This window comes from Oculina patagonica, chromosome 11 (assembly GCF_052425735.1).
Source record: "Oculina patagonica isolate OP01 chromosome 11, crgOcupat, whole genome shotgun sequence".
Taxonomy (NCBI): domain Eukaryota; kingdom Metazoa; phylum Cnidaria; class Anthozoa; order Scleractinia; family Oculinidae; genus Oculina; species Oculina patagonica.
The window spans coordinates 632,902-655,799 of NC_135768.1; the positions used below are offsets into that span (position 1 = coordinate 632,902).

Here is a 22,898-nt window from a genome sequence, read left to right on the forward strand (position 1 = left end):
TAATTATTTCAGTTCGAAGAGTTTTGCTTAAGCCCTGAAATTATATTTTAGCGAATGGAAAAGAGTGTCTCTGTTTATAGAAAGCATCCAAAGTTCTCAATGTGGCTTTGTTTGTGAACGCGACGAGAGTTAACGATAGCGAATTTCGGGTTGAAAATTGTGTCACTTTGAGGCTCCGATCACGAAAACTGACTTTGGTTTTTTTCTCGAAATTAGAAGACTTCTGGGGGGAACAAAATACATCAGGTTTCTTATCTACCTAAAAGCTATTAATGAGCAAAAAACGGAAGGAATTTGATTTTTCAATTTTCTGCCAGTGCAAGCGCGGTTTTTATTTAAAGTCCTTCTTAATAGATCATTCAGTGGGTTATGCTAACACAATTAGACGGCTCGCTCTCGGTTTCTACCTGCTTTTGATAGTTGACTCGGGGCTTCGCCCCTCGCCAACTATCAGCCGGTAGAAACCTCAAGCTCGCCGTCTAATTGTTAATTAGACGGGTTTCTACTCAGGGAAAGTGAAAAGAGGTAACCTTACAGACTATAACTAAATGGGTGTTTGTTCAGTTAGGCAAAAAAATGGCCTGTATTGGTAATATTGCAGTGTCAATTAGATGGGTGTCTGACGAGTTAAAAGAGAAGAGGGTGTTGATTGCAGTCGTAGTTAGATGAGTGTGCTCAGAGGGGCAAGAAAATGAGAGCCTACTCTGCAGCAGGAGCCCTTGCCTGCAGTCAGTGCAGAAAAGTGTGCTCTTAGCTCAGGCACACGAAAAGTTGTCTAATATACAGTCCAATTTAAATGGGTACCCGCTCATTCAAGGTGAAGAAAAGGTGTCCTGTATTGCAGTGCAAATTAAATGAGTGTCTCCTTGGACACGAAAAAAAGGGCCTTTTCGCCGTCGAAATTAGATGGGGGAGGGCATATATTGCGGTCTTGGTAAAGAGGGTGTCTACTGTGACAGACATGAACTGCTGAGACTTAGATGGGCTTCTGCGCGTCCAAAAAGAGAAAGATAAAAACACATATTCCCGTCTAAACTTAATGGTTGTCTGTTCAAAGAGACAATACAAGGGCTCATTTGGGGGCTAAAATTAGTTGGTATTAGTTCAAGTACAAGAAAAAAGGGCCTTTATTGCGGTCTTAATTAATGAAATGGCTATCAGAAAGGGCCCAAAGGGGGTAAAATGGGAACTAGGATTTTGACACATTTTCACGGAGAAAATGGGATTTGGGTCACTGGAATTGAGAATCACAAAAACCTGGTACTGGTATTTTAAAAAAAAAAAAAACAATGACTGGGAAATAGGATTTATACCCCCGCCCCCTCCCCCCTTTTTTAAGGACCCTCTATTAGCCAAGAAAAAAGATAGACAAGATGGACCAATGGAGCACTTATACAGAGTCGATGTTAAAAACGTCCTTTAGTGGATTAAGGGCTTTATCTCATAAATATCTATTATAGACAATTCCATCAGAGGGGCAGTTATCTTCTTTTTAACCCTTTTCACCAAGAAATTGTGATCTGTTACTAACATTACACAAAGCTCGAGACGACAAAAATATAAACATAATTACACCTTGACTTTTCAATGTGGTGGATACAAGCATAAAAGCTGCTGATTAGTTAAAATCTCATCACAGCCTGCTCAATTTGGGCCAGCATTGCTAACCACGAGGTCTCTAGGCAGCAGGCTGGCTCGTCCCAGTCTTATCAGTGGTATCTCGATGTCATGATGATAATAAATTTATTTTTCGAGTTCGCACAGCACAAAGTAGCGCACTTCGATCGGTGAGTAGGATGGGATGGTGGTAGACACCAAAGGGGGGACTTTTATTGTGGGGAGGAGGAGGTGCATACTTTTCTTTTTAGCAACTTTCAGTCTCATTGCGCAAAACTTGAAAGTCAGGTATGCAGACCATTATGAGGAATAACGCTTAAAATATAAAAATCTCCCAACTAGTTCTATAAGAAATGCAAGGTGACCTGTTAGGAGAATTTGTATGTTGAACGGATCCTTAAAGTTAAAAATTAGCGTTTACGTTCATCCTAATTTATTACTGGATTATTGGGTGTTCGCTCATCATTTGTCGGAAACAACTTCGAGAATAAATTATTTTAATTTGCTTGAAATGTAATTAATGATAATGTGCTTTGATTTATGCAAATGTAACTAGCGTCCTTAACTTCTTTGGAGGAAAGCCTCACATGCATGTATCTACAGTATCTACATAAGTGAACAGTGATGTGCCTTAAAAAATTATAAAATGTCGCATTGGTCATTTATGAAACGAGAAGGGCCTCGAAACGAATCAAAACTTAAAGGATTACGTAATCTACGTTACATTTTGTGAATCTTAGCGTGAAGCATTTTTTTCTAGTTCACTGTTATGTAAACCATCTTCCATCTTTCCGAGTCCGGGCCAGCCTGGCTCCTTTTTGTTTTATCATCACTTCTTTTCTGTTTTTCCACCTTAGTATAATGAATTATTGTAACGCGTAAAAGATTACCATCACTTGAAAAAATAAATAATTGGCCCATTGCATGACGAAGCACCTCAAATTTGCACGTGTTGGATGAAAAGCTAACCTTCACAAGCGTCTTTACTCAAGAAAGTATTTGCCCCCTGAAAACGTTGAACATTCTTTTTTGTCACATGTTTGGAATTAATCCTTCAAATTAAGCTGTAGTTTAACAGAACACATCCATCATTGAGATGCTTTTCACATGGTGGGCATCAAGACTCCCTCTCGTTTCTTAAATGGCTAATTCCTTAATCCATAGAAATAAAAATCTGCATTTAAGAACTCATAACGTGATCGATTGTCGTGGTTCTAATCATCTCACGTCCAGTGAGATAGCTTTACACTTCACTTAAATCTTATGTACAAGACTCCATCTAAACTTTTCTTAAAAAAATGCGCATTTGAGAGTTTTGCCGGTGCTTGAGTCTGGCGTACTCTTCGTGACGTTGGGACGTCTTCGATAATCTTCGTGAGAAACTCGGTTCTTACTCTTCTTCGGCGAAGGTGACTCTCGTGCACGACTGCTTATGTAGCTAGCAAGATATAGACGCTTGTTTCTTGTCGGTCGTTACATATGTGTTGGCGGATACGTCTTGCTCACCAGGTCTGTTCATATGCATGTAAGGTGTCGACATGTATGAACAGTCAGAGTTTGGTCGATAATACGGCGGAGGTGCTGGCGCAGGGGGAGGGTGTGGGGGAGGCATGAACACCGGACCGGAATTGTTTGTCAGCACGGGAGGGGTGGGGAAATTTTGACTGTGTGTCAGTGGAGTCGATGACGGGCCGTTCCACATGTTATTCATGTTTGCACTGCAGCTGGGGAGCTGGTACGGCGAAGGACTTGATTTCTTTTGTTCAATTTTTGGAGGTGGAATTGTTCCTGGCGAGGATTTCTTCTCGAGTTTTCGTTTGTTTTCAGCGGCTTTGTCCAGTTGACGACACTTGGCTCTTCTGTTTTTAAACCACACCTGAAATGATACAAACAAGAAAAATCAGTCATGTGTAATGTTAGACGACAGAACTATCCTAAGGACTCCCTTGCTAGGACAGACGGCTTTCAATGGGAATAGGAATTCAACCTCGTCCTCAGTTTTTTTATAAGGAAGTGGTATAAGTTGTTTGGGGGGGGTTTTTTTTTTTTTTTGAAATTTCCTTAAGCAATAAAAAAATCCAAAATGGAGGTCATTTTAACAGAGTAGACAAACCGCCATCTTGGATTTGAAAGACAGAGCAGACACTGGAGACGGGTGTTACGGTCTTATCTTTCCCTGGTGGTGGTGTGTCGGGGAGGGGATCGCAGCGAGAAAAACGTATGAGGAATTTTAATTTGTGCTCTAGTTTTGGTTCGGAGAATTTGTTGTTTCATCAAGACAATATTCTCTTGTCGGCGATTTTCTTAATTCTCGTTAATAGCCTGCTTCTCAATGTATTGATGTTGTAAGAGAAAGTTTGATGGCTTCAAGGGTGAATCCTAACTACAAACGAACATCAGTTTTTTGACGGTAGACGTACAAGTCTTCAAGACTAGAGTCGCGACTGAAAATGTAGATCCCAGTCTTGTGTATGCAATAGCAGAAAAAACGAAGAAAGGCCAAGCTCAGTTGCAGAATCTTTAACTTAATTTTTCCACAACTTTGGTTCGATTTCTTTATTGAGATTATTTGCTGTGTTTAATCTTACTGTGATTTATCTACTATTGCTGCTAACGCAAAAAATTGTACTTCTACATGTGCGTGTAGCTTGTTAAGGCCGTAGTAGGGTTTAAGAACTATTTATTTTCAACTGAAAAATAACAGCGAAACCATCACGCCACGGCACGCCAAATAGACCTGCCCCTGAGTCCATAATCTTTACAGTGCACCTGTCAACGTAACTTATCTCCCGGTAGATATTTCATCATATCCTGATCGCATTTACTCTGGAATATGTCTTCGTTCCTGTTCGGATAATCCTCCTAACAGCCTTCATTGTTCGGACCGGTGATAGGGGAATTATCCCACTGCTTGCATCAACCGCGACGTCATAACTGGGATTATCAATTTTAAACTTGTTTGTGTCTGGCAATGAGAGCAACTCCTTACAGAAACGCTGTATGTTACCTCTTTTATCTGAACTGGAATGTATTCTTTTTTTGAATCACTACACTACTGTGTGCTTGATGCAATAAAAAAAGGTAGCGAGAATAAAAATGTATACAACAAGTTGTATCTTAATCTTCTTGTGTACAATTTCAAATGACATAAAAAAATCGGGAAGATAAGAGATACCTAAAGCTGATCAGGTGTGGTACATTTCGTTACGGGTTTTGCATTGAATACTGATGTTTTAAATTAAAAACGTATATATAAAATCGAAAAGAACTGGCGTCGACAAGAATTTAAATAGTAATAGGAACTTTAAGTAAGAAACGCCAGCTTAATAAACAGCAACAAATGAAAGTACAACTCAGTAGCTTTAATTCTCCCACAGACATAAGAGTCAGAACCAACAGGTACCGCATGACAAACAGTACCACATGACAGTGTTTCTCACAGCTTTGTGTTCGTTTGAAACATGTTTTGAATAGTAGTTGCACACTAGCGGTTTCATCCGCAGAATTGAAAATAAGAACCACCTTGTAGAGGATAATAAACATTACTACATATAAAAGAACTGCTCAAGAGCTCAGTTCCATTTGAATGGTCATAAACATTGTACCACCAACTGAACCAACCAGACACAGATTACAAAAAGAAAAAAAAAGTTGTCTCTGAATGTATGTAAAAATTCTTAACTTTATAGCGCCTTACATCAAGCAACTGAAACACAGATAACTCGTTTACTGCATGAAAATATATCGCTGTATTTTAACATAACGTTTTTAAAAAACGTCGGTTCCCTTCTTGAGAGCTATAAGTAATGAAAAGATACGATGTTGGTGCTAAAGAACTGAAAGACGCCTTTTGACTCTATCGCATTCGTGCACTGAGAAAAAAAGATGCCATTATATTGTGCATGTTTAAAGCATCAGGAATGTTTCAAGATTGTTACTAAGAATTCAACATACGTTCGTGACTTTTTAATATTCCGTGACTGGGCAGGCCAGACAGTTTTATCGCCAATGTCTTTTGTTGAAACTAATCCACACTGTAAGATCTCTTTTGATAAAATTGTGCCTGTTTCTTTTAAGCTTATTTAATGGGGCTTAGATCGAGTTCCATTCCTATATGACATGAAAGAACTCAAGAACATTCCCTTTGTTTGAACAGTTTTTAAACCTGGCATACATTTTGATGACCTGTTATCTAAGCTCAAATACTTCAAACTACAGATGCTACATTTCCTATCAGGTGTCTTAAAGTGACATTCCACATATTTAAACTTTAAAAGTAACAAGAAATGTTTAAGGCGTTGGTTTCTTTCTCTCTCTCAAAGCACTGGACAAATTAGGATTAAACACGATCTATTTTAAGCAAGGAAGCTAAAAATATCGTCGTTGAATCATGCCATTATATGTTGACATGTTTTATCTGTGATAGAAACGCGAGCTTTGATATTGCGCGCGCGATGCGGCATCGCAAGGTGTCAACGCTTGAAGGAATTTAGTTTCCTTCGAAGGGTGTGGTGGTTAATCACGTGATGAAAACTATCTTCAGCAGTTTTTCAGTGATAAGGGAAAAGTATTGTAAATGCTTAGATGTAACTGGCAACTGTTAAGTGAATTAGGATTGAATCTTATTAACCGTCAACGAACGATGAACATGGTTTGCGGCAAAACACACATTCGCGGAGTTCAAAAATACGCAATGTCGACACCTTACGAGCATTACTACATGTGAAATCTAAATTTTCGCCTCATCTTTACCAATCTTTTTGGAAAATTGAGAAAATTTATCTCTTCATACATTTCTCTTCATGCTTTTTCTCTCAGATTCACAGCGTTTTGGATCGCCTTTTACTACATTCAGTTTCACCGATTCTTCTTCAAACAGGATTAGTTTTCATGCAAGCGGTTTGGAAAGACAATCTCTAGGCTACATTTCTTCCTAAAGAATGCACTGAAAAAGTTTTACTGAATGTCTTTTCTCGTGAATCCTAAAAAGGGAACCAAACAAACAGGAAGCAGGGTGAATGTAATAAGGAACCTTTTATCAGACTAGGACAAAAAGAGATTTTTCTCCACCCGTTTGTATATAAAATTTCAAGTACACGCAAAAAGTCATGATTAATATATACATTCAATCTTTTTCATTTTTTTTTCTCTTTTCTTAAGTTTGCTAGTATCTAGTGTCTGCGTAAGTTTTTTAGTGCAGAGTTTTTTTAACGAGTTCTGCCTTGCCGCTCTTCTGGCCAATGTGGTTAACACTATAATAACTTTAAAATGTTTTCTGAGAAGAATCACAACCACGGTTTTTTTTTTTCGACTATTCCATTGTCCGGTTCCTAGTGAAAGAACTCTTAACTACTGCGTTTTGATTATAGTATTTAGTCTATTTAGTCCAAGATGGTAAGGGTACGTTTTGTCCTTATTAAACACTAAGTTTTCAAATAACTAAAAGTTACGTTCAGTATTCTTTTCTAATTAATTAATTCAGTTTCCTTTTTATGTAGTCGATTATTTTCCTTTCCTACAATGTCACTCCGAATTTTTTTTGTTGTACTTTTTATCTGCGTTTCAGTGTGAGGGTTTTTTTCATCATGAAAAGGATGGGCTTGCCCCGCTATCTTATCTCTACCCACCTGGATTAGCCTTTGCTATTTGTGGGTATAGAGCCCTACTGAACTGATTACTGAAGGAATGATAAAAATGGTATTGTAATCCAGAAGCGACTATAGCCACTCGCTAATAATCTTCAGAACAAAACAGTTGCATTTGCATCTTTTACTCAATTAACACAGGTGTTTAATCATAGACTCTAACGATAGAGTAAGAATACACTTTTTGACAACTTTCACTTGAATAAAAAACACTTAAGACTACTTTGCAAAAGTTAGACCAACTTATACAGCGTAATTTTTATTTAACAGTACCACACTAAAGCACTGTTTATATTAATTAGTAGCTCTTGGTTGAATAGTGACTCTTTTTATCCGCAACCGTATAAAATAGGCGCACCGTTTTCAAGCGTCATAAATAGCAACAAAAAAAATACATCCACCAACAGCTTTTATTTAAATCATCACATGCAACAGGTTTCTATCCACAGACTCAAAAGGATCTTTTTACTTTTTAAAGAAAAGAAACCAAAAGAATTCCTAGATGAACTAAACTTCACTTAAAATTAAAAATATATAATACTACCCCTTTAGCGAATGGGTTAAAAATAATTTTAGTTAATATCAGTGAAAAGTGCAGCTAAAAAGAGAAAATAAATGATGTTGCATTAGCGCCAAAAAATGAAAAAATTGATGTTGTATCAGCGAAGACAATATGTCAGAAGAGCCAATATTTGATCATAGTTTGTTTTAACTAATAATATCGGAGACAAAACGGCTCTAAGAAAAGAAACGTTTATTCAATTAGTACATTTAGAAAGGGAAATCAGCAGTTCAGCTTTGAAGATTTAAACGATATAAATGAGTATTTCTATAGCAATATAGGGTTAATCTAGATTCGCAATTTGTCCACCGAAAATTGTCGAATTAATCACCCCGAAAACAAGAAAAAAAAGATAGAAGAATTGAATTTGCACAAGAGAACACAAAATGTTAGTACAGCCAATATTTCAAAGGAAACCTTTTTAATATTTCCAAGTGCACAATATTTTAAAAAAAATGGATTGAATTAAATAGCACTTTGTTCTCGGTCGTATTGAGGATGAAACGAAAATGCATATTATACATAGCTGTGCTTTTATAAAATCAGGACTTATTTTTAAAATAACACAACTTTAAACTAGCAATCTATTTCAAGAATTGAACAATTCAGATGTTTGTACATGTATTTCTAGTGGCTCATAATCATTATTTTTAGTGAAGTTTACCTTCCCAATCTTAACCATATGCCTCTGTTTCTACCATGATAAATTATAAATTATGATTTGGGGGTTTTCCGCCTTTGATTTCAGGATTATTCTGTTCGTTGCATAGGACCAAAAATCAGCCAATATTATTCACGCAAATCACGTGAATGAATCATAAAATCATGGACGTCATTCCAGTGTGGGGGATATTAAATTCTTCAGTTAACTATTCCGTTTGTCTAAGTGAAAAACAGAAGTTCAAATTTGGCAATCTTTTGTGTTTAACAATCTTGACTATCGTACTGAACGTTCAAAAATCGAATTTGTATTGATTTCATACCATGATAAATCAAGATTGTGATTTGAAAGTAACGAGGAAGTTCTTTTAATGGGTGAATTTGACCCTCGTTAAACAGAAATTAAAATGTATATTCAATTGAGGGGACTGTTTTGTGTTAAAATCAAGACTTTCGTGACTTAAAATTACCTTCCGTTGTAATGAAATAATAGGTGTTACGTACAAGTACGTGTGATCAAAACAAAACAGTGGTTTCGAATGCACGAAAAAATTAACATTAGTTACAAAATGTAGTATATATTTTATGTTTGCTCCGATGAACAAAAACTGAAATAGTGAGATGTTGTTGTTGTTTTTTTAATCCTCTTTACCTCCTATCTGTGGATAATTTTGTGGGTAGGAGAATGAATTAAAGTCTTCAAAACAAAGAGGGTTTAGTAACAAGTATCAACCATCGATTTCGTATCAAGATAGATTCCAAGATGACACATGTCACCTTAAATCGCTTTGGCCTCTTGACATCATGTAACATTTTCCACGTCTGGGAGCCTATGAAAGCCAAAGCCTCACACAACACGCAACACGTGTCTTTTACGCGCGAGTTGCGATACCCACGCGTGTGTGTTTACAAGTCCTTCGTGATGTCGCGCGCGAAGTGATATACTGACAGCAGAAAAAATAGGTCTGCAAGGCATGCTTAAAGTAGTGAGCAAATTACGTGTAGAGTTCGAGTTAAATCTTCTATACACTATGCACGACTACACCTCTACAACCATCAGCTTTGTTTATCAAACCAATTACAAAATGACAATATAATTAAACTACTTGAGGTATCTACCTGCACTCTGCTTTCTGGAAGGTTAATTTTCATGGCGACTTCCTCTCTCATAAAGATGTCAGGATATTTTGTTTTGGTGAAGAGCTCTTCAAGAATTTCAAGCTGAGCTTTGGTAAAAGTCGTTCGCTCTCGGCGCTGTTTTCGTGGATGAGCTGCGTTGAGAGAAAAAAACAGAAAACACATCGTTATTTCAAGTTTTTAATACCCAAGAGATAAACATGTAATTTCTCCTTAATATGTAGTAACCTGTGAAACAAACAGGTGATGAGAATTACGAAAATCATCAACTTGTTGATGTAGCAACAAATTCTCCGAACTAACATTTAAAGAAATGTACGGGAATCGGTTATGAGAATTACTATTTTGAGCTGTGGACTGTAGAAGACGTAACGCACTAACTGAACATGTTTAGTTAAACAGGTTTAATGCTGAAATTGAAAGTCAAAAAACAGAAAACTGGATTAAGATAAGCTCACGGTGTTGTTTCGTTAATGTGAGAAACTTTCAAGAAAATAGGCCTCTGGTAAACAACTTTTAAGCACAAATGATTTACACTATGTTAACTAGCTGCTTGTCGTAAACAGTTATAAGTAAAACAAACAATACAGCGCATTTAAATGCAGAATCTACGCCAGGACAACGGCTCTGAAAAAAATTAGTTTGAAAATAAGTCAAAACAAGTTTGAAACTTGGCTTCATTGAATTTACTTCAGACTACATACGAGGACACTTACTATCTGTGATCATAACATACATCTCACACAGTTAGATGCTAGTGCCTTGCTGTTAGAAGTAGAGGAGAAAGAGGAATGACAACACCCTACTGCGTTTAATCATCTGTTTACAATGAGTTTAGGCTGGCACTATTGCAGATGACAATGGTTACATGTAACATCGTTGAGAGAGGACCTAACAACTTTGCTGTAGAGCCTAGCCTAACAGGCGATAGATTAGTATCCGTACAGGGGAGTAGCAATTCTTTTGCGACGAGATAATTTAATTTGATGTAAATCCTGACTTGGCTACCAGCAAGAACGTAGATGGACTTTGCCTTGCATGCCAATTATACTAAAATGAAAGTTAACCAAATTAAATAAGAGAATACTATCTTCAATTCTAGTAGGAGAACTGTTTCTAAAGATAAAGAAATATAGCTTTTAGATGCCATTTTTTCTTTGCATTAATTCCCTTAGTTAAAAGTCCTTGAAAGTTTTCTAGGTTTTGAGAGTATAATCCTAACCGCTTTGACTTTATGTTTGTTGTTTTGCACATACATCTGAAGAAAATCCATGAATAATTCAATACAAACTGACCCTGTTGTGTTTGAAGCATTATTACCTACTGAGATTCAATGTTACGCTCCATGAGTTACACTTCAACATCACGCAATATAAACGACTTATCAATCATGCGCAGTAGTACATATTTGTTGACAGCCTCTGGTACCTGTAGCGTTAGCTCCTACTGCGCATGCTTCGGCCGCTGGTCATGTAAGACGAAGTATCATTACGAAAACATTGCCAGCCATATGTGTAAATAAACAATTCCAAACAAAGATATCGATTGTAAAAGTCGCCAATTCAGTCCTACTTGGTGTAATTTGTGCAATGCACTTTAAATTAAGTGAAAAAGTGAGTAGAGAATTACCTGACAAAAAATGGATGGTTTGTTCAATATTTTTTCGCCTTTCGTGAGCGTTTGAAATGTTAACGTCAGTACATCGGTATGCAGACTGCGAACCCAGCAGGTTTCTCGTTTTGCTCAAGATGGATTATGGAGTAATAATATTGTTTATGAAATCTATGATCAGCTGCAGAGACTTCACGCTAGGTTGAAAAACAAAACATGTTTTCCTAACCACAGAAAAGAGGAAATGAAGTGATCACAGTCAATAGATGAATCATTCTATCTGAGGGGTTTGGTAAACTACACCGTCAAATTATAACACGGAATAAACTCGTTTGAAACACAAAAGTTAACCTTGAATCGAGCCACGATTATCTTAGAAAGGGTGAATTAATTAATAAACACGAAATTTTTCTTTGTACTTGTTAATTGAAGGAATAAAACTGTTATTGGAGAAGAGTTAATCGTGAAATGAACACTACTTTTAGCTGAAAACAGGCCAGCCGAGAATTAACAAGAACTACAAAAAAAAAAACAATGCCTTAAATAGTTGATGTCACACTTAAAGTCAATTTGGACTTGTAAATCATACTTCTTAGTTTTCATTCTATTTCCTTAGGGATTCCAAGGTGAAAACACATACTTGTTGTGTAACTTCAGCATTCATATTATTCCTTACTATTTCTTTACTTAAAAACGCACGGTTATCGATGCAATGCAATTGCTTTTATCGTTTCGTGCATGCATGTTCGCCTGAATCTAAAAATCGTAACTATTTGTTGTGTAATTTCAGCGTCCATATTATGGCTAACTATTTCTTAACATAAAAAGGGTTACTCGCTATCACATGCATTGCAATTACTTTTATCATTCGCGTGACTGCATTGTCGCCTCAAACTGAAAATCTCAAGACTTCATATTTTAGGTAAACTACTCAAGGCAAATATCATAACAATAAACCTAGTTCCTGCAAAACGGTCGCTAACCGAGAATGGCAAAGCATGGGAAAAACGCGGGGGAGTAGAGGCGAGAAATGTCCTCCTTACATCTCATTAGAATCATGAACTCGTTTTGTGCAAAGATATTAAAACGGAAAAATGTCCTGATTCAATAAAACAAATCCTTAGTAATGCATTAGAGACAAGGCAATTTTAGCAGCAGCCAAATATATTGACCTCGCCCTATTACCACTTATTCCGTCCGTGAAACTCTAACGCCAGATATGTGGTTTATTTCCCACCTCTCTCTGGTAAATTGCCAAGCAGAACAATATCGCGGAGCTTCCGGAAGGCGAACACCCGTTTCTAAGCAGCCAAAATTTTCACGACACCAAAAACCGTTTGGATTGGTTAATTACATGCCAAACAACGACAGTATTGTTTATAAGTTGCTTTAGACTCTAGCCGCCTTGCATACAGACAAATAGAAACTTTTCTTTATGAATTTGCAGCTTTAAAGTAAAGATACGATGTAAAAATTTAGATTCTTAGCGGTTTTAGAGGACATATACCGGTAAACATTGTAACCCAACTTGACGAAAATAATTATGCAGTGTCTCTTTAAAGGCAACAAATGTTCCTTTTTTAATTAATTCTTCATATAAAATATGCCACAGACTAAACATCTTCTTACTGCTAAAAGCTATAGCCGAACTCAAAATATTTACAATGCAACGTAATATAAATTGGCTAGACGAATTTTTGATGGGTCGAAATTAAGATCCTGGCTAGACATGCATTTCAAAAAGTATCACAGTTCCAAACTTACTCTTGCAAATAATAAGAGAGCTTTGACTTTCCGCTACTGTGCCATTCGAAGGATCGCCTTTTGTGTTCTTGTTTATTTAATTAAAAACTTGAACAGTTTGAGCCAATTTCTTCATTATTAAAAGCTCTCATTTCGATTATCACAATTAAAAAGGTTTCTGTCCACCGACTTTCACGATTAGCAGTCTTCATTGCATATTACATTACACTGAAGATGTTCACCTTCAGATAATTCAAAGCTACAACTACTTTGAACAAACAACATACTGCTAACCTTATTACTAAAACAAGAATAACATAAGAACATTCTCATCGACAACTTTCATTGGATCTTTACACTTAAGATTTATATCTTTCCTTTGCTAAACCAAGCAGTAATTGCACAGTGGCACAACGAGCAAAGAAAACATGCAGAAAACAGTGCGAGAATTCACTCCTGATATAGTAAGCTTTCATTTGAATGGTCAAATTCTAGGCCGTTTTTGTCAAAGTATTTTCTAATAGTTATAATTTTCTTTAACATACACTACGACACAAGATGAAAATCATTATTGCTATCAAAAGTGTTCAAAACGACTGTAACACAACCACCCCATGTCTAAGCTGGTCAGAATGCCTAACATCGTGCTAACCTTGCATGCAGGGCGATACTTCAACCATATTGCCACAGCGTGGATGCCTGTCCATTTGAATAAACAGACTCGAATCGATCACGCCTAATTACAGCTTTCACAAAACGAGAGTGGAATTAGAAATAAAGCGTCTGTTTGGTAATGATTTGTAAAGAAAAAAGTGGGATTTTGTTTGTACCGCTAAAGACGCTAAAGAGAACCGAAGTAACCACAGTACTTTAATTAACGTCGGATGTCAATCGGTTCAAACCAGGATGAGAGTGTTTTGACAAGGTAATCATTAAAACCTCAAGTTTATTCTCGTGTTGAACTGAATAGCTATTAAAAACATGAGCCGTAAAAAACGTCCTTTGCTGTTTAGTGATTCACGCGGTACCTATGGTGAAGGAAGGAAGTTCTAGCACCTTCACAGGGTGAGAGGACGAAGAACTGAACATGAACAGTGTTGTGTCAAAACTTCACTTACTAACCGCGGATGAACGTCAGTTTTATAAACACAACAGATTTGATTGCAACTGATTTCATGAAATTGGCGCAGTTTTCATTGACAAGACGAGTGGTTTTACTTCGAGACAAAACTAAGACTGCTTTAGCGTTAATTTATTGACTCCTTCTGGTTAAATTCTGTCATCTGGTGCCTTCAATGGGACAACTTTTCACACACCACGGCGAAATGGATGATGATTTATTAAGCCTATAACGATGTGTAATTATATAACAAACAAGAACTGTTTAAACAGTGGTTTTATATGGAAAACCGTACATGTAAATTGTTGTTTCCATTAGCAAATTAAAAAGCTTTTCTTAGGCGTCCAAACGGTTACAGAACCTTCTAAATAATCATGCTTAAACACGTCCCAAGGATTGTCTATGCCATTCTCAAGTTCGAACACCGCATGCTATTATAAGTTAGCTCAGACCATCAGACTTCAACAATTATAGCCTGTTCGGTAAATAAGTAATCGTGATTACAAAATCAGAAAGATTTCACAACGCATCTTTCGTGAAATTTCTGCCTCATCTGCAAGGAAGCTCTCGATCTCATGACCTTCACGCTTCAGGAACTGGGAATCTATAGGGCTTCCTTTTCTTATTAATCCTCACATGTTTCTGTTATTTCTAGAAAGATGGAACTTAACATGTACACTGGTTTACTGTGCAAGACGTAATGAAGTTGCCCCGAGCAACAGTAGACGGCCGTAACTGAAGCAACGAGAACCTCGGCATGCCCTCCGTTTACGAAACTATAAAGCTTGTAATTGGCTTTAATGTGTATTACAAAGCAACTTACCGCACGGCGGAGGAGCCATTTGGCTGAAGAAATCAATATTCGGGGCGGGATGGCTCAATCCGTGGCTGCTTACTGAATAAGGAGGCACATGTCCCCCAACATGACCAAAATAGCCCGCCATTTTGTCGCAGTCAAGAGTGCGCTGAGGAGAGAGAGAAACAGACAACGCTTGTGATTATAAAATTACTGCCATTCATGCTCTGGTCTATAACACTGTTACCACCAACAGAGAGGCGAGCTGTCAGTATTCAGTGTACAAAGGAATGCATTCAATTATGTGTTCCCTGTTTCTATTCAAAGTATATATAGCCTTGAATTACTGCGAGTCAAATAATCAACACGCCCATGCGATACCAGGCTCCGATAGCATCAAAATAAATTTAGCTCTGGTTCCGTTTTCTGTAAGTGCGCATTCAGCTATGAAGGATTCAATTAATGTGATTTTTTTTGTGTGCGTTATGACAATAGTTTTCTTTGTAAGGATGTGTTGTATTCAAACGTTATTGTTATGGCTATGTGTGTGGTAAAGGTTTCTTTCTATCTGTTGTAAATCGGCGTCGACGTTTATGAGCAATGATTTAACAGACATGTTTCTTATCACGTCAGGCAGATGACATTGATTTATGTACTAAAAGCAAATATCTGGTTTTCTCTATCTGCGCATTCAGGGTGTTTAAGTGGCGTCAAAGTCACATGGTGATAAAAGATACGCTTTAAACTCAAGGTGTCAAGTAAATTTTTCCGTTTCGACGTTGTTTTGTTCGCTAAAGTTAACCTCCAATTGCCTTATTCAAATGATTATCGTTCGTGCACGGTGACAGACATGGAATAATGGACTGCGGAGCGCCGAGGCGCACAGTGTAATGTATATCGCAGAGTCGTGTTTTCAATCAACTAATTGGAGGGGCGGGTTTCGTTTCATTTAGGGCAATAAGCAAATTATGACTGTCATCAGGCGTAGCTGTCATGCACGATTGTGGCTTATAAAATATTCCATATTTTCACCACACTTCCTTTGAAATGGCTCTTTGTTTTTTTCTTTGGTGAAAGTTGAAACTTAGGAGCTTTAGATCCAGATGTACTTTAATTAGTATTATTTTAGTTCTGTGATTTATTATATGCGTCATACCTATCCATATAAATAAAATGTTTTCGAAAGCATTGCTATACGATTTAGAAGTTTTGAGGTTTTCTTTGTGGTCAAAGAAACCCGTACAGTGAATTCTATCGTCCTCCGTGAATGTTTTGAAAGAAATAACTTTCCTTTGATTTGTCGTACCGATTGCAATCTTCATTCAGTCGTCCTCGTCCATTGATCTTAGGGCCGAAGTGTGTTACACTCTAAACAGTAAATTTGAGAATTATAGTTGGCTTACATCTTACAAAATACATTTCTGATAGACTATTTTGTGACGTGTTAGCCAGATTGTTGCCGTGGAGTTAGCAAAGACTATGGATTGTTAGAGAACCCACAAAGACCAACAGCAATGCATTTTCCCAAAGTAATCTCGATTCGCGGTTTTAATACGTGGTTGTTTTTGCATTTACTTTGAAGGATTAACTCGCTACTTTGATTATTATTACATTTCTTCTAAATGTCTACATGTGTATTCATACTGAAATCCTCTATCTTGGGGATAAAGTTAATGAACTCCATTGAAATAAAACTTTTATCTCGATACCTCAATTTCCGCTACATTCGGATTTTCAATTCTCTAGGTTTTCCGAAAGGTTTCCATTGTTCGGATAGTAAAACATTTTGTCCATCCCTTTAGTTTACTTCTGCATTGATTTCACGATTTTTGTTATCTAATTCCGGTTCTGTCTTGATAATTTGTGAGAGAAAATAACGTATCAAACGGGCTTCAAACACGAATTCGCCTGAGATTTTTATAGCATAATACGTTCACTTAGGTTAAACAATCGGGTGTACTGAGCTACGATCAGTGGTTTTTCGTAAGGAATTCTTGGTTGAAACGTTTCCTTGCTTACCTGTTCTGATAGATTTCGCTGTAAAACTGTTTAAACAGGCAAGAAATCTGATGCAGATGTGCTCAGAGAAGACTGTTTCACTTTCAAAGTGCGCTAAATAAAGATGAGGTCTGCTTGGTAAACGTTCTAAAGCGTTCTAACGCAACACGATATTTCACGTCTCTTAGCCTTTTTAAAGTCGTGTCCTTCGATCCTCAAAAGCACGCAAACTGCTTCCTGATACGCAATTATCAAACTGGTATTTTCTTGTTTAACTTTCCCGATTAATATTGCACCTTTAACGAAACCCATCAGAAAAAAAGAAATAATAAAAGGCAAGGAGTTGATTTCCTGCACGACAAAACTCACAAAGGCCCTAAACTCCTAGTTTAATAAGACGCATTATAAACTGCCTAATCAGCAACTATTGGGCGGCAAAGACTCAGTAAAAAGGCGTGTTTCTACTCCATTTCATGATGGAATGGAATAAGGGCGTTAATTAAAACACTTTGAACATCCAAACAACACAATTCCATTCTGAAGGAATATTGGTACATCTAAACCTTCTTACGACATCAAATGATGCACGTAGAATATCAGAAAGATGCCAGCCACTGCGACATGGCTTTGAAGTCGAAAACAAATTTGTTTTTCTCAGAAAGACTAAGAAAAGTTTGGCATAAATTCTGAATCGTAAAATTTCTTTCCATGATACTGAATTAGTCATGTAGACTATCTGTAACTATTTGCCCTCAATTGAACATCGAGCATTCAGATCAATTCAATGGCCTATCATTATTTTTGATCAAAAATACATATGTCCTATTGTATTCATATTTGTACTTCAAATGCAGCCTTTTCAGAATAGAAACTGATCTGAAATTCATCCCTGCCTTTCACTGTGTTCATACGCCGTACATTCAGGTGATACTCAGATCACAATTTTCGTTGGAAGTCGGTTGTCGGGTATTGGCTAAGACAGCTAAACTGAAGAAAACATCGAGGTAATTAATTAATTCTGAAATTAAGAATTCGTTGCGTGTCCAAGTCTGTGGGAAAAAAAGTGATATTTATAGAGTTTGAACTGGGTAGCAAAGCTTCAAAAGGCTTCAATGAGGATTCTTTAATTAATTGATGTTTGTTATAACTGCAGGATACAGGATTTAATTCTACGTTACACATATACATCCATGCTCGATTTCTGATTGAATACAAAAAGAACTATTCCTAGAAAACAATATAAGAAGACAACTAGTATTCTACTCACGGATTTTCTCATCGTGTCTTTCTCCTTGAAAAGTATTTGAATGGTTTTTCTCAAAAGCAGATCCTTTATGAAGATAAGGAGTGTGTGTGTTTAGTTGCCTGGTGTGATTAACAAAGCACGCTTGTAAAGGTCACCTGAACTCGTATCTGGTTAAAAAGACAAAATTAGCTTCTTTTATGTCTGCGGTTTGTAGGCTATCGATCATAGTTATAAAGGGAAATGTGGGCAGGACTTATTTTAACTATTCACAGAGCCATAAATAACACAAACCTGTAATGCATGCCTTGTAATTTCAGACTCAAGATTTGGAAGAAAGCAACCGACCTTATTTGACACGCAGCAGTCATTACGTTCCATTAAAACCGTAAAACACAAGTTTAGAGAGCGTTTAATTAAGTCTACAAAAACATGAAAAGCCACACAAAGCTTCGGTTAAATAATTCTTCATTTGCCACCTGTCGTATGAAACATTTAGAGCTCCCTAAAAATATTTCAATCAAGAAATTCATCAAAGGCCCAGTTTCAAGCCAAACTGTCCTTGGGGTCTCCATAGTATTGCCAAACGATTACAAGTGTCGTTTTAATTCCAAATTCGTGGTTTTGAACAAATGATGCTGACCATCTATGACATTTTTCAAAGCAGTTTAAGTTGTTTTTAACCAGGGAATGAAAGACAACTGGTGAGACAACTAATTGTGATGTCCTTAGTATTGGGCGTTACCAAAAACCACATTCTCTCTTCTGCAGCCGTTTATCTTCTTCGTCAAGGAAGTCTTACAAGCTACTTCAATTTAATCCTTTTTATGTGGTTTCCTGAAACTACATTAACGTAGTTATTGCTTCATCTTGCAGACGAAGTCACGAAGTCTTGATGTCTTTAATTCTTTCCATTGACTTTCACGAAAAAGTTGAGACGACGGGTTTGTAAGCCACTGAGCTCCATACCAAAAAGAATTTCGCCTACCTTATTTGCTCGGTGACTTCATAAACACGACAAATAAAGCAGTTTCATTAAGACCAGTAAATAATTGGAGGTCCGACTATTTCGTAGTTTAATTTGATTAAAGATGAAATGCCAATCTCGACAGACCCAGTTTGCCAAAATTGCATTCGAACGGGCGGGAGCTGTTGAAACTATGAATTTACGCGAACACAGCTTCTTCGGCCTGTGTTGTTGAAAAGAGAACACAGAAATCATTACATTCTCAAAATTAGGCCAATGGAAAGAACACCCATCAGTAAAATGATTGTTTCAAAAACAGGCTTTTTCTGGAATTAGAACAGTTTTCATAGCTTACTGTTTCACGGCCTGACGATGTGTCCACAAGGCAGAGACTCTCTGGAGCTATCATGCCAGCGACGTTATTCCAAAGAGAAGTATCGACTAGAATATAATCGGGCTGTTAAAATTTAGTTGCTTCTGTTAATTTTCGTCATGAACTGGAACTGGTTTTTTCAGCAAAAACCGTATTCACCACTGCTGCACAGGGAAGCTCATGTTTACACCTAGAACAACACTCAATTCCCTTCCTTTTCACCATAGGCAAAACTAAACGGCTATCGAACTCAATAAGTGACTCAGAACTAAAACATTGACGACTATTGGTGTCTCCAAGATTAGCAGACATGAGATGAGCTTCGATTTTCCCCAACATCAAACAGAATAAAACGAGAGAAACTATAGTATATTTTGAGCTGTAAGAATAAGCGTTTTTGTCACGGCAGTACTATGGTTCACTTTTATGGCCCATTTTGTATGATCTACTTGTCTGTTTACCCGATTTCTTCCATTAGAAAGCAACCCCGATAAATTTTACGTTGTGTCTGACATTAAAACTCACAACAACTTGGGAAAAAAGTAACGGCAGCATCGACCACAAACATTAGATTCGAAACGCACATTTCCAAGGGTATTTTGTCACAGGTCATTTTGGCATGCCTTAACAGGCCCTCCTACGCAAGGACTGTAAAAGATTCGTACATGGAATTCAGTATAATTTCAAAAATAAGACAAGCATACCTGTGTTATTGGAAAAGAATCCCAGAGAACTAACAATGCAACTTAATAAGTTTCGTGTCAAACTAAAATTTGTCTTAAAAGGCTCTTGTGTTTGCTTCACTTGACACTGTGCAGCCGAGAGACCGGTAGACATGTTTGCAGTGCAGTTACAGACATTTTGTCATCTTACTATTTCTGCATTAGACCTTCGGTAAAGAAAAGAAGACAAGAAAGGGTAACAGCAGCTTTAGCTAGTTTTCAAATGATGGAATATGATTGCGTTTTTCCACACAGACATTGTTGAGATGTTCTAGTGGCAGTGTCTGAAACGACAAGATGAATGGCGACATTTGCCATCTGTGGATCTGGAAGGTGTGTGAGAAGTTGAATCAAATATGCTTTTCTAACTAAGTTCTTCTGACTCCCTAAGTACACAATGAACAAATATGTATATTTCTCTTCGAGGAGCCTTGGCAAAGCTTCACACGAAACGAGAAGGAAAATAATAAGGCAGCGTAGGATCTAGAATTGATTTTTCCACTAATTATGTGAAACTCGCAAGCCACTTATTCATAAATGCCAATAAAGAAAAATACAACACACATTACGCAAATACCACAGGAAAAATCAAACTGAAGGGGCAACGGAAAGAGTGGTTTGGACTCCTGCCCGTGTTTTGTCACAAGGAAAACACGCATTGCCTCAATAGCGTTGTCCGGGTGTACCACACTGGACACAACAACATCCTCCCCAAGAGCGTTCCATCACTATCTGCACACCGCGTCGCCGTGTTTTGAAACCAGACGTTCGACCGTTCTTCTTCGTCAGCTGTCTTCATATTTTATCGAAAACTGTCGCTAGGCCGTTTTGTGTTTGTTTTCCAAAGTCGAAGAAGGATGAGCGTTGCTATGAAAGTGTGTCGTGTTTTGAAAATGCGACTCGTTGGAGACAGCAGCATGAATGTTTCCGGCTTCCTGTCCTCCTGGAAGTCGATTCAAAAGAATACAGTGATCCAGTAGTCATGTCGACGGGAGAGGAGTGAAAAAAAATATTTCCACGTTCTTCCTTGAGTTTCTAATCACGAAAAGTCTGAGAAATTCTTAGAAAAATCATCCGACACATTCAGCCAAGCAGAAAGAGTGATGATCTAAAGCCTATGTTGATGGACCGACTCTGAGCCCCTCGCCGGGAAACGAAGTTGTGTTGTTGTAGTACGGTGGGCGAAATGACCACGACTTTTTTGTCGTGTGAATCATAAAAATTAAACCGGTGTCGATCCTATTAACAGTTTCAATGCGTTAAAGTGTTGGATTTTGTTCTCAAAAATGTTTCTGTGAATGCAGACCAGCGAAGCTTATCAATATATCAATTCAGCAGAGCGAGTGATTTGACAACTAAACAGCAGCACGGCCCGCTAGTCAAGCCAGTAGCGTTATTTTCTGTGGAATACTGAAATGACTTCACACTGTTGGATAGTTAGATTGAAGCTGTGGACGCGATTTATTTCTCATTGTTCTTGTACAAACACGAGCCCTGCGAAAATTTGAAGCCTTCTAAATACTGGATTTAGCCCTGACATTTACTATCAATTAATTGAATAGCAGTTAAGTCTCGGTAAATAACCAATTATCCACACAGACTCAGTGCTGCCGATTTGACACTTCTCGCATGTTGCGAACTCAACATCGCACTTCCAACTGTAAAATTCTGTCAATTTTTGCGCTAAGCTTAATATCAGTGTATAGGTGCTCTTGAGTAATAATTAAAAAGCTCCTTACGAGCGATATTAGAAGCAATATACACTATCTCAACACCGTTTAAGCGACGAACTAGTGCTTCTATCCAAGCTAAACAACAATCTCAATAACATTGCGTTAGAGCCGTAGGTAGAATAAATTTACCATAATTATGCATTGTCTTTGGTTAAGACACGCGATTCAAAACCAAAATCTTTAATTCCCATTTACCTGAAAGAACGTTTAAAAACCTATTCAAGCGTGTTGCACCAACCTTTTCCTCCAACACCGACTCAGTTGAGTTTCTTCTCGAGGAAACCAGCGGCAAGACCTCTAAACAAAACTGGAATTCTCGCACAACCAGCAAAAATCTATTTGCCCGAGATACAACCACGAGCTGAAAAAAAATTCAATAATAGAACACGCCGTAAAAATTCAAAATAAGTCCGTAGCGTTTGAAAGTAACTCGTGGTCAGTTTACAGCGGTTATCAAATCCTGTTTGATGACTTTGCCGGTTGCGTGCATGAAGTGTCAATTGACTGACAAGCAAGAGAGAGCTCAAACACGCTTTTACCTTATATGTAAAATAGGCACAGTAGGGTCATTTTGCTGTGGCGCGCGAGAAACCGAGTATTGCCTTTCGGCTCACGCCTCCGAGATACTGAGAGCTTTGTAGATCGTCATTAGAGGGAACAAAGGAAAACTTCAAATGCAATTGTTCAAGGTGCGAGGTACTGCTCCCGACAGCTGCTCTAGCCGCTCTGTCGCTTAATTGAGTTAATTTCGATTCAGCGCAGTTCATTTTGAATATATGGGGCAGTGGAAAATATTCATTGCTCGCCTTTTGTTCCTAAATGTCGGCTCGGCCTCATTTCGGCCGTCTGTGAAGCGACAAGAAAAGAACAAATTAGATCGCTGATTAGTTTATTGCACAATTTGCATCAGAAAGCTTTCGCCTCTTCTCGTTCGCTCTAATATCTCTCGCATCCTTTTTCCGGTTAATGCG

The 22,898-nt window shown here is 37.6% G+C and overlaps 1 protein-coding gene across 4 annotated transcripts; it reads right to left on the minus strand.

Annotated features, from left to right (window-relative positions):
- Positions 1 to 2,097: 2,097 nt before the first annotated feature.
- LOC144631165 (homeobox protein otx5-B-like) lies at positions 2,098 to 22,644 on the minus strand. 4 transcript variants are annotated; one of them, XM_078489550.1, is made up of 5 exons: positions 22,467 to 22,644; positions 22,166 to 22,288; positions 14,919 to 15,060; positions 9,604 to 9,755; positions 2,098 to 3,493 (listed from the first exon to the last, which is right to left on the minus strand). In XM_078489550.1, exons 3-5 carry the CDS (start codon positions 15,037 to 15,039, stop codon positions 3,056 to 3,058), a joined length of 711 nt encoding a protein of 236 aa, XP_078345676.1. In that variant the 5' UTR covers positions 15,040 to 15,060; positions 22,166 to 22,288; positions 22,467 to 22,644; the 3' UTR covers positions 2,098 to 3,055. The 4 variants fall into 4 exon arrangements, with proteins under 4 accessions (XP_078345676.1, XP_078345675.1, XP_078345677.1 ...); XM_078489549.1 differs by lacking the exons at positions 22,166 to 22,288; positions 22,467 to 22,644 and adding an exon at positions 18,157 to 19,535; XM_078489551.1 differs by lacking the exons at positions 22,166 to 22,288; positions 22,467 to 22,644 and adding an exon at positions 16,911 to 18,088.
- Between the last annotated feature and the right edge of the window lie 254 nt (positions 22,645 to 22,898).

What these genes read in the sequence shown, in the direction of transcription:
- LOC144631165 (XM_078489549.1), bottom strand. An exon ending in AATGGCTCCTCCGCCGTGCG is followed by an intron (nt 9,756 to 14,918) that starts GTAAGTTGCTTT and finishes CTCTCAACGCAG; the next exon opens with CTCATCCACGAAAACAGCGC. An exon ending in TTCCAGAAAGCAGAGTGCAG is followed by an intron (nt 3,494 to 9,603) that starts GTAGATACCTCA and finishes GTATCATTTCAG; the next exon opens with GTGTGGTTTAAAAACAGAAG.